This window comes from Muscardinus avellanarius (assembly GCF_963383645.1).
Source record: "Muscardinus avellanarius genome assembly, chromosome: 10".
Classification (NCBI taxonomy): Eukaryota; Metazoa; Chordata; class Mammalia; order Rodentia; family Gliridae; genus Muscardinus; species Muscardinus avellanarius.
The window spans coordinates 35,690,320-35,704,961 of NC_137796.1; the positions used below are offsets into that span (position 1 = coordinate 35,690,320).

Below are 14,642 nucleotides of genomic sequence, written 5' to 3' on the forward strand. Positions count from 1 at the left end.
GTGTGTGTGTGTGTGCTACTGGGAATGGAACCAAGTGGCATTGTACACCCCCAACCCTATTTTTATTATTTATTTTGAAACAGGGTTTCACTGAAATGCAAAGGCTTCACTGAATAGTAGCTGAGGCTGTCTTCGAACTGCGATCCTCCTGTCTCAGCCTCCCAAATGTTGGGATTACAAGCATGCAGCTACCACATCCGGCTACAATGTATATTTTATTGTTTGAATGTTTCCAAATTTTGACAGTGTTCTAATTGTCTTTTCCATGGCTATATGACATTTACTGAATGGATACCATGTAATTTACTAAGCCTTCCACTCGTGTACAGTATTTCAGATTACAATCAGTTCTTCATATTCACAGGTTCTACACCTATGATTTTAACCCACTTTGTCACTTTTTTTGTGTTGAGATGGGGTCTTACTATGTTGCCAAGGTTGTTCTCAATCCAAGAAATCCTCCTACCCCTGCCTTCCAACAAGGCGGGACTACAAGGTGCTGTATGCATAACACAACACCCAGGTGACCAATTTTACATCAAAACTTTTGGGGGATGCTAGGCATATACCTGTAATACCAATACATGGGAAACTGAGGCAGGAGGACCACAGGTTCCAGGCCAGCCTCAGCAATTTAGTGATACTCTGCTTCAAAATAAAAAAAAATTAAAAAATCAGGCATGATAGGGCACACTTGTAATCCCAGTATTTGAAAGACTGAGATAGGAGGAGGTTTGAGGCCAGCCTCAGCTACTTAGTGAGGCCTTCTGCAATGTAGTGAGATCCTATTTCAAAATAAAGAATAAGCTGGGCGAGGTGGCGCACGCTTGTAATCCCAGCATTCGGGAGGCTGAGAACGGAGGATCGCGGTTCACAGACAGCCTCAGCTACTTAGTGAGGCCCTATGCAACTTAGTGAGACCCTGTTTCAAAATAAAGAATAAAAAACGGGGCAGGGAGCCGGGCGTGGTGGCACACGCTTGTAATCCCAGCATTCCGGAGGCTGAGACCGGAGGATCGCGGTTCGCGGACAGCCTCAGCTACTTAGTGAGGCCCTATTCAACTCAGTGAGACCCTGTTTCAAAATAAAGAATAAAAATTGGGCTGGGGGTGTAGCTCAGAGGTAGAATGCCCCTGGGTTCCATCTCCAGACCTGCAAAATAAAATAAAATAAAATAAAATAAAATAAAAATAGAGCTGTGGGTGTAGCTCAAAGATAGAAGGTCCCTGGGTTCCATCCTCAGTTACACACATAGACACAAACAACTTAAAAATAGGGCTGGCAGGTGTACCTCAGAGGTAGAATGCTCCTGTTTTCGATCTTTAGTAAAATACATGCGTGCACACGCACGCACACACCCACACACCCACCTGGGGGGGGGTGAAGTCTACTGTACTGAACATGTACGGACCCCCCACCACCACCTTGTCCTAATTCCCTAAGCAGTGCAGTATAACAACTATTTGCATAGCAGATATAATGTATTAATAAGCAATATAAGAAATCTAGAGATTATTTAAAGTACATCTGAGAGCCAGGCATAGTGGCCCTTGCCTATAATTCTAGTACTTGGCAGGCTAAGAAAGAAGGATCACAGGTTTGAAGCCAGCCTCAGCAAATTAGCAAGATCCTGTATCAAAAAATAAAAAGGGCTGGCAGTGTAGTTTGGAAGTAGAATGTCTTTGGGTTTAACTCCCAGAACAAAAGTAACTAAGTACACCAGAGTGAGGCACAGTGGTGCACACCTGTAACCCCAGTACGTGGGAGGCTGAGACAGGAGGGTGGCAGGTTTAAGACTTGTTGATCTGGTAAAGTTGAACACCAAAATGAAAGAGACAGAATGTCTCTAAGCAAAGGACAAAATTTTAATTTGAAGAAAGTTTGGGAGATGATATGTAACTGAAGGAAGAGACAGAAGAGATAGGACAATCAGGTATTTCTGAAGTATTTTAAAATGTTTTCCCATATGTAAAAGTTTTCATTTTAGACAAGTGATTTTTTTTCTCTCTCTTTGGTAGAGACATTTTTTTGTGGTACTGATGATTGAACCTAGGGACACTGTACCTTTGAACTACACCCCCAGTCCTATTTTTCATTCTTTATTTTGAAACAGGGTCTCACTAAGCTGTGGAGGGCCTCACTATGTAGCTGAGGCTGGCTGTGAAGCTGTGATCCTCCTGTCTCAGCCTCCCAAGCACTGGATTACAAGTATGCGCCACCACACCCTGCTTTGGGAGAGACTTCTAATGTTATCATGGGAATCAATAAGAAAACATAACTGATTTTTACTGAAATTCACTTTCTTTTCCTTTTCTCTTTTTTTCCAGTGGTAGTAAGGGGTTAAAACCAGAAGCATTCACCTCCGAGTTACATCCTCAGCCCTTGTTAGGTATTTGTTTGTGTGTGTCTGTGCGTGGGCATACATGTGTGCAATACTGTCAATTATATCTAGGATGCTCTACCTGAGCTACCTCACCAGAACTTTATTTTTTGTGGTATGCAGGATGGAACCCAGGGGCATTGTACTCCGAGCTACACCCCAGCCCTAATTTTTAGTCTTTTTATTTTTGAAACAGGGTCTCATTGAGTTGCGAAGGGCCTCGCTAAGTAGCTGAGGCTGTCCACAAACTACGATCCTCCGGTCTCAGCCTCATGAATGCTGAGATTACAAGCCTGTGCCACCATGCCCAGCTCACCAGAACTTTTTTTTTTTGGTGGTACTGGGGGTGGAACCCAGAGGCTTTCTACCTCCGGGCTATACTCCCAGACCTTTTTTATATTTTATTTGGAAACAGGGTCTCACTAAGTTGCTGAAAGCCAAAGTAGCTGAGGCTGGCTTTGAACCCATGCGATCCTCCTGTCTCAGCCTCTCACCAGAACTTTTAATCTTTTTTTTTTTTTTTTTTTTTTTTGGTGGTACTGGGGTTCCTGGAAGCCCTGCTACCTCCGGGCTACACTCCCAGACCTATTTTTACATTTTTATTTGGAAACAGGGTCTCCTAAGCCAGCGTGCGCGGCTGGCTTCGAACCTGCGCGATCCTCCTGTCTCAGCCTCCCAAGCGCAGGGATTACAAGCGTGCGCCACCACGCCCGGCAAGAACTTTTAATCTTTAATTAATTAATCTACTGGTACAGGGGATGGAACTCACGGTCTTCTACCTCCAAGCTACACCCCAGTTCCATTTTATTTATTTATTTTTGCGGGTCTGGAGATGGAACCCAGGGGCATTCGACCTCCAAGCTACACCCCCTGCCCTATTTTTTTATTCTTTCTTTCTTTATTTTTTTGCGGGTCTGGGGGTGGAACCCAGAGGCATTCGACCTCCAAGCTACACCTCCTGCCCTATTTTTTTATTATTTATTTTGAAACCAAGTCTCACTGAGTTGCAGAGGGCCTAAGTAGCTGAGGCTGCCCACGAACCTCAATCCTCCATTCTCAGCCTCCCAAATGCTGGGATTGCAAGCGTGTGCCACCACGCCTGGCCCATTTTATTTTTTATTTGGAAAAAGGGTCTTGCTAAATTGGTGAGTTTCTCACTAAGTTGAGGCTGGCCTCCTGTCTCAGCCTCCCAAGTACTAGGATTAGAGAAATGCACCACTGTACCCAGCTCTGAAATTCTCTTTCTATACATAATTTTACTATAGTATTTTTATTTTTATAAAGCTAAAGCTACCTGTTGAAAGAAAACAGCCATTTAATCAATACTTTGGAGCATCCACCTGACTTACTGGAAGTAAATCAGAAATGAAGGTTTTTCTTCTGACTTTTCTTTTACGAGAAATTCCTTCCATTTCATCATCTTCAATCAAATCTTCACCATTAGCATACTGTACGATTTCCTCGGTCTCGGTGGCAGTTTTTAACCTTTGAGTTTCGGCTTCCTTCATACGAATAACAACTTCAACAGCATCTACTTCCAAAACTTCAGATATAATCTTCAGTATGGCATTTATGATTTCTGCCTGACTCTTGGATGGGATAATTTCCTTTAGATTCCAGACTGTGCCTATGAGGAAATAAGCACAATGACAAAGGAATCACCTATGGAATCTTTTTTTTTTTTGAGGCCCCGGAGATGGAACCTCTGAGCTACACCCCCAGCCCTATTTTTTATTCTTTATTTTGAAACAGGGTCTCACTGAGTTGCAGAGGGCCTCACTAAGGAGCTGAGGCTGTCCTCACAGTGATCCTCCTGTCTCAGCCTCCCGAATGCTGGGATTACAAGCGTGCGCCACCACGCCCGGCTCCTCAGCAGCTTTTTGTACTCCAAGAGTGAAATGCACTAAAATTTCAAGGTTTCATGTATAAAACAGAGAACACATTTGTGGCTTTTTGCTTAACAAAATAGAACAGGAGCTACTGTTATGTAGATTGATCTTTTTTTTTTTTTTTTTGAAGGTCTGGGGATAGAACCCAGGGCCATTCGACCTTCGAGCTACACCCTCTGTCCTATTTCTATTCTTTCTTTACTTTTATTTATTTATTTTTTCAGGTCTGGGAATGGAACCCAGGGGCATATGACCTCCTAGATATACCTCCTGCCCTATTTTTTATTCTTTATTTTGAAACAGGGCCTCACTAAGTAGCTGAGCTGATTGTCGTGAACCACAACCCTCTGGTCTCAGCCTCCTGAATGCTGAGATTACAAGTATGTGCTACCATGCCTGGCTGTAGATTGATCTTTTTTTTGGTGATACTGGGGTTTCTGGAAGCCCTTCTACCACCGGGCTAAACTCCCAGACCTATTTTATACCTATTTATTTTTGGAAACAGGGTCCCCTAAGCTAGCGTGGCTGGCTCCAAACCTGCGCGATCCTCCTGTCTCGCCTCCCAAGTGCAGTGATTACAAGCATGCGCCACCATGCCCGGCAAAAGTGAATTTTTTTTTAATTTTAATTTTTTTTTGTGTGTGTGGTACTGGGGTTCCTGAAAACCCTTCTACCTCCGGGCTACACTCCCAGACCTATTTTATATTTTATTTGGAAACAGGGTCTCTTAAGCCAGCATAGCTGGCTTTGAACCTGCGGGATCCTCCTGTCTCCGCCTCCCAAGAGCAGGGATTACAAGCGTGCGCCACCACACCCGGCTGTAGACAGATCTTTTTAAAAAGGTGGTTTACTTTTTTTTTTTTTAACTACTTTTACTGTTATTTATATAATGCAATATTATTTAAGCATTAAAAAGGAAGAAAATACTAATTTGCTATGACACTGATTCATCTTGAGGACCTTATTAGGCTAAGTGACATAAGTGAGTCACAAAAAGACAACTACAAATGATTCCACTTGGTATTAAAATTCAGAGACAAGTGGGCACAGTGTTCACACCTTTAACTACAGTATGGAGAGGTACAATGTCTTGGATTCAATTCCCAGTAAATAACAGTAATAATGAGCTGGGCGTGGTGGCATATGCTTGCAATCCCAGAATTCAGGAGGCTGAGACAGGAGGATCACGGTTCAAGGACAGCCTCAGCTACTTAGTGAGGCCCTTTGCAACTCATTGAGACCATGTTTCAAAATAAATAAAGACCCTGGAGAAACCGGGGCCGGGTCACAAGGCCCTGGACCCTGGACGGGGGTCAGGTGGAGCACACTGGACCCCGGGTCACAGGACACTGGGCTCCGGGTGGGGTGGCGTGGAGCAGGCCAGACCCATGGAGAAACTGGCCCACTCGCAAGGCCTTGGGCTCTGGGCGGGGGTCAGGCGGGGCACGCTGGACCCCGGAAGAGCCAGGCGCGGGTTGCAGGACTCTGGGCCCTGGGCGGGATCGCGCGAAGCACGCCAGATCCCTGGAGAAACGGGAGCGCGGGCGGGGATCAGGCAGGGCACGCTGGATCCCAGAAGAGCCAGGGCCCAGGTCGCAGGACTCTGGGCCCCGGGCAGAATAATGCGGAGCACGCTGGACCCCCGGGGAGACCGGGCCCGGGTCACAGTGTTACTGAGTGCCCAATCCCACAACCTCCTCAATCCACACATACTGTCTTCTCTTATTAAAAAAAAAAAAAAGAAAAGAAAAAGAAAAAAAAATATCGGAGAGGGATCAAGAAGGCTGTGGTGGATGCCAGGATACTGGAGATGCAGACAAAACTTATCCAAATGAACTGGAACTTTTGGAAAAATTCCCCGCAAAGGAGGACTGCTTCTTCTCTACATTCTTAAGAATCTTGGACATCACCTGTAAGGAGAGAGTTTAGCAGAGACCTAGGAGGAAGACAGTGTTGGAAGCGGTCTCCGTGATGGCGGTGGAGACTTGTATTCAGGAGAGGCAGAAATCGGATCCTACCAACCTTTATTTTTTTTTGAGAAATTACACTAAACGTTGAATGCTAGCGTCATGCATGCTTAGGAACACTGGACAACATTCAGAGTGGAAAAAGAGCTTGGGAAAGATTTGAAGTGGTGGAGGCAGTGGCAATGGCAGTGGCCAGTACTCAGGGGAGGCAGAGATCTGATGTATTATACCTGGAACTTTTTAAGTAATATCCTCAGAGGCAGAATGCTACCACCATGCACCCTCGAGAACGTGGGACAACCGGCTGGTTGAAGAGGATGCTCGGATTGGACCCTGCTGAGGGGTGAGGCCGGCGACGGAGACAGCAAAGATGGGATTGTAGCCTGCCGTGAAGCAAGGCTGGTGCTGGAGCCTCCAAGGCCGTGATTGGAGACTGCCGAGGGTTAGGCCGGTACTGGGGCCAGCGAGGCCAGGATTGAAGCCTGCCGTGAGGCAAGGATGGTGCTGGGCCTCTGAGGCCGGGATCAGAGCCTGCCGAGGGGATAGGCTGATGCTGGGGCCAGCGGCCGGCATTGGAGCCTTCCGTGAGGCAAAGCTGCTACTGAGGCCTCTGAGGCCGGGAGCGGAGCCTGCTGAGGGGTAAGGCCGGTTCCAGGACCAGTGAGGTTGGGATTTGAGCCTGCCAAGAGGCACGGCCGCTACTAAGGCCTCCGAGGCCGGGATCAGAGCCTGCCAAGAGGGTAGGCCGGTGCCGGGGCCAGAGAGGCCGGGATCGGTGCCTGCCATGAGGCAAGGCTGGTGCTGGGGCCAGCAAGGCCGGGATTGGAGCCTGCCAAAGGATTAGGCCGGTGCCGGGGTCAGCAAGGTTGGGATTGGAGCCTGCCGTGAGGCAAGGCCGGACTGGGGCCTCAGAGGTCGGGATCGGAGCCTGCCAAGGGGTAGGCCAGTGCTGGGGCCAGCGGTTGGGATCGGAGCCTGCCTTGAGGCAAGGTCATTACTGAGGCCTCCAAGGCCGGGACTGGAGCCTGTCAAGGGATTAGGACGGTTCTGGGGCCAGTGAGGATGGGATTGGAGTCTGCCGTGAGGTAAGGCTGGTGCTGGGGCCCGCGAGGCCTAGATTGGAGTCTGCCGAGGGATAAGGCTGGTGCTGGGGCCAGCGAGGCCGGGATCAGAGCCTACCATGAGGCACGGCCACTACTAAGGCCTCCGAGGCTGGGATCGGAGCCTACTGAGAGGGTAGGCTGGTGCCAGGGCCAGCGAGGCTGTGATCGGAGCCTGCCAAGAGGCAAGGCCAGTGCTGGGGCCTCTGAGGCCAGGATCAGAGCCTGCCGAGGGGTTAGGCCGGTGCTGGGGCCAGCGAGTCCGGGAGTGGAGCATGCCGTGAGGCAAGGCCGGTGCTGGGGTCACTGAGGCCGGGATTGGAGCCTGCCGAGGGGTAGGCTGGTGCCAGGGCCAGTGGCTGGCAACGTAGCCTGTCTAGAGGCAAGGCTAGTGCTGGGGCCTCCGAGGCTAGGATCAGAGCCTGCCGAAGGGTTAGGCCGGTGCCGGGGTCAGCAAGGTCGAAATCGGAGCCTGCCGAGGGGTAGGCCGGTGACGGGGACAGCGGCCGGCATCGTAGCCTGCCTTGAGGTAAGGCCGCTACTGGGGCCTCCGAGGCCGGGATCGGAGACTGCCGAGGGGTTAGGCTGGTACTGGGGCGAGCAAGGCTGGGATCGGAACCTGCCGTGAGGCAAGGCCGGTGATGGGGACTCTGAGGCCAGGATAGGAGCCTGTCGAGGGGTTAGGCCAGTGCCAGGGTCAGTGAGGCTGGGATTGGAACCTGCTGTGAGGCTAGGCTGGTGTTGGGGCCACCGAGGCCGGGATCGGAGCCAGCCGAGGGGTTTGGCCGGTGTGGGGGCCAGTGAGGCCAGAATCAGGGCCTTCCATGAGACAGGGTCGCTGCTTGAGCCAGCGAGGTCTGGATCAGTCCACCTGGTAGCCAGGCCACTACTGGGGCCGTCAAGAGTGGGATCAGTACTTGTAACGCGGCATGCACAGAGAAATATCACAGAAAATAAAAACCAGATGCTTTTTCTAATTAGCAATAACTAGGAGGAAAGGGGCAACAGGAAGAGGTCGAGTTGTAGAAAGGGCCCTATAGCGAAGCAATTAAGGTGACCAATCAGAAGGTATGGAATAGGGGAGGATGGAGCCTCTTTAAAACTCAGGAGGTACATAAACAAATGTATCAAAGTTAATCACCAAACAAGCATGGGATCGTGGGAGGAGGAGGGAATGGGATGGGGAGTGGATGAGGGCTAATTGGATGTGTGCTTGTATATCCTCTCAAGTCTTGTATTCCAATGTGATATATGATTACAATGCACCAATAAAAAAAAGAGAAAAGAAAAAAAAGAATAAAAAATAGGGCTAGGTGTGTAGCTTGGGGTAGAATGTCCCTGGGTTTCATCCCTGGTACAGCAAATAAATAAATAAATAATGATTAAAAAAATAATTTTAATAGTTGTTATTATTTTTGTGGTAGTGGGAATTGAACCCGGGCATTCTACCTCTGTGCTACACTTCCATCCCAATTTTTTATTCTTTATTTTGAAACAGTGTCTCATTAAGGTGTAGAGGGCCTCACTAGGTGTAGCTGAGGCAGGCACGATCCTCCTGTCTCAGCCTCCCAAATGCGGGGGTTACAAGCTTGCACTACCACACCTGGCTCCAAAGCATTCCTTAGTAAGAGAAAATAGCGTTAAACTGAAAACAAATCTATTCTAAATGTCTTCATAACTATGAGCAAGTAATTAAATCAAGGGTCACCACTGAAATATTAAAATTTCAGAACAAACTGGGTGTGGTGGCATATGTAATCCCAGGACTTGGGAGGCTAAGAAAGGAGGATTTTATGTTCAAGACCAGCTTCAGGAGTCTCAGCAACCTAATGAGACCCCGTTCCAAAAAACAAAAAATAATAATAGGGCAGGAGGTTCATTCGCCCCTGGGTTCAATCCTCAGTACAAAAAAAAATATTTTTTTTTCGAAACAGACATGAGCACAGAAAACCTTGGTGTGATGAAAAGAAAGAATGACTGAACTTTGGTCTCCATCTTCACTCATTACAATTACCAACAAGGCCGGGCGTGGTGGCGCACGCTTGTAATCCCTGCGCTTGGGAGGCAGAGACAGGAGGATCGCACAGGTTCGAAGCCAGCCATGCGGGCTGGCTTAGGAGACCCTATTTCCAAATAAAAATGTAAAAATAGGTCTGGGAGTGTAGCCCGGAGGTAGAAGGGCTTCCAGGAACCCCAGTACCACCAAAAAAAAAAAAAAAATATATATATATATATATCAACAAGGTAGCTGGGGGTGGTGGCGCACACTTGTAATCCCCGCGCTTGGGAGGCTGAGACAGGAGGATCGCACAGTTTCAAAGCCAGCCTCAGCTACTTAGTGAGGCTCTCAGCAACTTAGTAGACCCTGTTTCCAAAAAAAATAGGTCTGGGAGTATAGCCCGGAAGTAGAAAGCCCCTGGGTTCCACCCCCAGTACCACCAAAAAAACCCCAAACAAGTTACCAACAAATTATAGTACCTCATTTTGCTAAATTTTACCTGCTATCAATGTCTTCAAAAGGATGTATTCCATGGAATTGATAGGACAAAGCATGGTAGATTCCAGCACATGTAGTGCTGTGGCACCAAAAGATTTCAGTAACTCTGGGTTATCTTCAGTCACCGTCTGCAAACAATACGCTATCAGACAAAAATTAAACATTTAGAAATAAGTAATTCTGTCTAGGATAATTTATACCAATATAACTCATAAAAAATATACATCTTAAGCTGGGCGTGGTGGCGCAAGTTTGTAATCCCCACGCTTGGGAGGCAGAGATAGGAGTACTGCGTAGGTTCGAAGCCAGCCGCGAGCGCTGGCTTAGGAGACCCTGTTTCCATATAAAAATGTACAAATAGGTCTGGGAGTGTAGCCCGGAGGTAGAAGGGCTTCCAGGAACCCCAGTACCACCAAAAAAAAAAAAAAAAAAAAAAAAATCTTAAAACTTTAGACACATATAGCTTTAGCAGTTTATACACACCCTACTCAAGATGGCACATGCAAATGAGACTTCTCAAATATCAGAGCTATACAAAATCTTTTTTCTAATTGTTTACAGAACTGTATTTTTGTAAAATACAATTTAAAAAAATTTTTTTTTAATTTGCAGTATTGGGGATGGAACCCAGGGGCATTCTACCTCTGAGCTACAGCCCCAGCCCTATTTTTTATTCTTTTATTTTTGAAACAGGGTCTCATTGAGTTGCAAAGGGCTTCACTAAGTAGCTGAGGCTGGCCAGGATTACAAGCGTGTGCCACCACACCCAGCTGTAAAATACAATTTTAAAAGACTCTTAAATGTGGTGGCAAATATCTTAGTTTCAATTTCTTTACTTTTGGACCAAGAGCAACTTGTACACCAAATATCAATCTACTGTCCACAATTTCAGAGTAATTCTCTGCCAAAAATAAGCCATAGGTTTTGGGACATCTTGGCTTTCTTTAAATTCATCATAGATGGGCATGGTGGTACACACTTATAATTCTAGTACTTGGGACAATGAGACAGAAGGATCACAGATTTGTGGCCAGCCTCAGCTACTTTGTGAGGCCCTCTGCAACTTAGTGAGACCCTGTTTTAAAACAAAGAATAAAAAAATAGGCTAGGAATGCAGCTCAGAGATAGAATGCCCCTGGGCTCAATTCCCAGTACTGGGGGATATATATATATAATGAAAATTCATCATTATCTTAAAAACTTGGGATTATTTCTAGCGAAGCAACAGTTCTTTGAGGAAAAATAAGTCATTTTACATAGGAATATGAGCATATTGACGCTGGGGATGGTGGTGCACGTATGCCTGTAATCCCAGTAGTTGGGAGGCTGTAACAGGTGCATTGTGTGTTGCCAGCCTTAAATTCTATCTTTGCAATTTAGTAAGACCCTATTTAAAAATATATATATAGGGCTAGGGGTATAATAGCTTAAGGTTGAATGTAACTGGGTTCAATCCCCAGCATCACATAAGGAAAAAAAGAGCAAGTTGAGAGAAGGGTAAAATACTAATGGAAATATATTCCATTCAGCACTTAATTTCCCCCTGCATTAAAACAAGACAATAGAGTACAAACTGCACAGTAGAAATAATTAACTAAAAGTATGACAACAACTGGGATGCCGTGAAAGTTTTGACAGAAGAGACCTATGAGCCTGGCGTGGTTGAATTCACTTGTAATCCCAGTACTTGGGAGCTAAACCAGGAGAATCAAAGATTCATGGTCAGCCTCAGCTGCTTAGTGAGCCCCTCCACAACCTAGTGAGACTATGTTTCAAAATAAAGAATAAAAAATAGGGCTGGGGGTATAGCTCAGAGGTAGAATGCCCTTGGGTTCAATTCCCAGTACTACAAAAATAAAGCAAAATAAAATAAAGACTAAAAATCAGGCTGAGGGTGTAGCTCAGCAGCGGAATAGCCCGGGTTCAAATGCAATACTGCAACCCCCCTTGCCAAAAAGAAAAAAAAAAAAAAAAAAAAAAAGAAGAAGAAGAAAAAAACAAGACCTCTAAGAACAAGAAAGGAAATAAGCCAAAATCTTTTTATTTTAGTCCCTACATATCTACTCATTTTTTCAGGTCCAAGAATTTCAAAATATACTGAACGTATCCAAATTAATCAAGAGATGCTACAGCTATGGTTTAATTTGGCTTCCAAAACACATTTGTATACAAGTCATACATGCATATATAAATACTTATATTTACAGTCAGATATATATTTTTTATTAAGAGACTAATTATATTCACTTTAGAAAAAAGAGAAGATAAGCTGTAATGGCAACCATAAAGATAGTATAAATTCAAAGGAAGATATACTAATATATAGGAAGAAATTTTCTTTTCTTTTCTTTTTTTTTTTCTTTTGGTGGTACTGGGGTTCCTGGAAGCCCTTCTACCTCCAGGCTACACTCCCAGACCTATTTTATACCTTTTTTATTTGGAAACAGGGTCTCTTAAGCCAGCACGGCTGGCTTCAAACCTGTGCCATACAACTGTCTCCACCTCTCAAGCGAGAAATTTTCTTTATGTGTGTAATGTAAAGAGAGAATCTAGGGGCATCAGGGGCATTCTACCTTTAAGCTCCACCCCTAGCCTGATTTTTTTTTTTTTTTTTTTTTTTTTTTGTGGTACTAGTGACGGAATCCAGGGACTTTCTACCTCTGGGCTACACTCCCAGACCTATTTTATATTTTTATTTGGAATTAGGGTCTCATAAGTTGCTGAGAGGCTCACTAAGTATCTGAGGCTGGCTTTGAACCTGCATGATCTTCCTTTCTCAGCCTCCCAAGTACTAGGATTACAAGTGTATGCCACCATGCCCAGCTCCCATTTTTTATTCTTTACTTTGAAACTGGGTCTCACTAAATTGCAGAAGGCCTGACAAGTTGCTGAGGCTGGTCAAGAACCTGTGTTCCTCCTGTCTCAGCCAGGAGGGAATCTAATAAATTTACTTTACACTGGGCGTGGCGGCACATGCTTGTAATTGAGAGGTTGAGAAAGGAAGATTTCAAGTTAGAGGACAGCCTCAGCAAATAGTGAGACTCTAATTGCCCTAACAAGACCATTTCAAAATAAAAATAAAAATGAAAATGGGCGGAATGCCCCTGGGCTCAATCCTCAGTGCCACAAAAGTAAATAAATAAATTAATTAATAAGTTAATTAATTAATTTACTTAGCTGAGCATGTTGGCACATGCTTATAATCCCAGCATTTGGGAGGTTGAGACCGGATGATCACGGTTCGTGGACAGTCTCAGCTACTTAGTTAGGCCCTTTGAAACTCAGTGAGACTCTGTTTAAAAATAAAGAATAAAAAATAGGGCTGGGGCCAGGCGTGGGGGCGCACGATTGCAATTCTAGCATTCAGGAGGCTGAGACTGGAGGATCACAGTGGACAGCCTCAGTTATTTAGTGAGGCCCTTTGCAACTCAGTGAGACTCTGTTTCAAAATAAAGAGTAGAAAATAGGTCTGGGGTGTAGCTTGGATACAGAATGCCCCTGGGCTCCATTCCCAGTACTGCAAAATAAATAAATAAATAAATAAATAAATTAATTAATTAATTTTTAAAAAAAGTACTGGAAGTATAACTCAGAGGTAGAATACCCCTGGGTTCCATCATCCCCAGTATTGCAAAAAAGAAACTTAGGCTTTCTACAACTTAGTGAGACCCTGTTTCAAAATAAAGAATAAAAATGAGCCGGGCATGGTGGCACATGCTTGTAATCACTGCGCTTGGGAGGCTGAGACAGGAGGATCATGCAGGTTTGAAGCCAGCCTCAGCTCCTTAGTGAGGCTCTCAGCAACTTAGTAAGAACTTGTTTCCAAATAAAATATAAAATAGGTCTGGGAGTGAAGCCCAGAGTCAGAAAGCCTCTGGGTTCCATCCTTAGTACTCCCCCCCACCCCGCACACACACAAGGGCTTGGGGTGTAAGCTCAGAGGAAGAATATCCCTCAGTTCAAATCCTCAGTACCACATGTGCACGCTCGTGTACACACACACACACACACGATTCAAAATAAACAGAACTCCACACAAACATCAATCAGTAAGTTGAACATGAAAAGGAGGGATGGCGGAGGGAGTGGGGTGGGAACTGAGAAAAAGCTAAATGCATGCATGCTTCTACCATCTTGTACCCTATTAAGACGTATGACTACAGCCAGGAGTGGTGGCACACGTTTATAATCCCAGCATTCGGGAGGCCGGGACTGGAGGATCGCACGGACAGCTTCAGCTACTTAGTGAGTCCCTTTGCAACTCAGTGAGACCCTGTTTCAAAAATGAAAAGACTAAAAAAAGTAGGGCAAGGGGCGTAGTTTGGAGGTTGAATGCCTCTGGGTTCCATCCCCAGACCCGCAAAAAACAAACAAACAAATAACCCAAAAAACAAAAGTATGACTACAATGCACCAATAAAAGAAATAAATTTGAGTTGATTATAAAAAAACAGAACTCTTCAGCTAAATATTTATATACAGTGACACAATAATCACTTTTGTAGAATAAACATGCTATATCTGAATACAAATTTTTAACATAGGTACACATTATAAGTTATCACATTTTCTTTACTTACCTACTGAAATAGCCAGGTCAACATTGGTGGAAAACCTACTTAAATATTTTAAAACAATCTCCAAACACCCTTCTTTGTTGAATATAGATACTGCTCTACTACTGCATTCACTAAATTGAAGGGGAGGGAAAAAAAATTTTACTATTAACATTTTAACGTTAAGATATCAACCCCAGAAATCCACACACACACAAAATCAATAAAGCAGGCTTTGTAAAACCAAAGAGTTG

The 14,642-nt window shown here is 45.1% G+C and overlaps 1 protein-coding gene across 1 annotated transcript in view; it reads right to left on the minus strand.

Annotated features, from left to right (window-relative positions):
- Window positions 1-14,642, minus strand: part of HEATR3 (HEAT repeat containing 3) — a gene marked incomplete at both ends in the record, with an annotated part of 45,388 nt that overhangs the window by 17,830 nt on the left and 12,916 nt on the right. Inside the window, 3 exons of the mRNA XM_080702191.1 lie at window positions 3,730-4,007; window positions 9,835-9,975; window positions 14,413-14,522. Of these exons, the coding sequence (XP_080558317.1) occupies window positions 3,730-4,007; window positions 9,835-9,975; window positions 14,413-14,522 (529 nt within the window). The remainder of the gene's footprint in view (window positions 1-3,729; window positions 4,008-9,834; window positions 9,976-14,412; window positions 14,523-14,642) is intronic.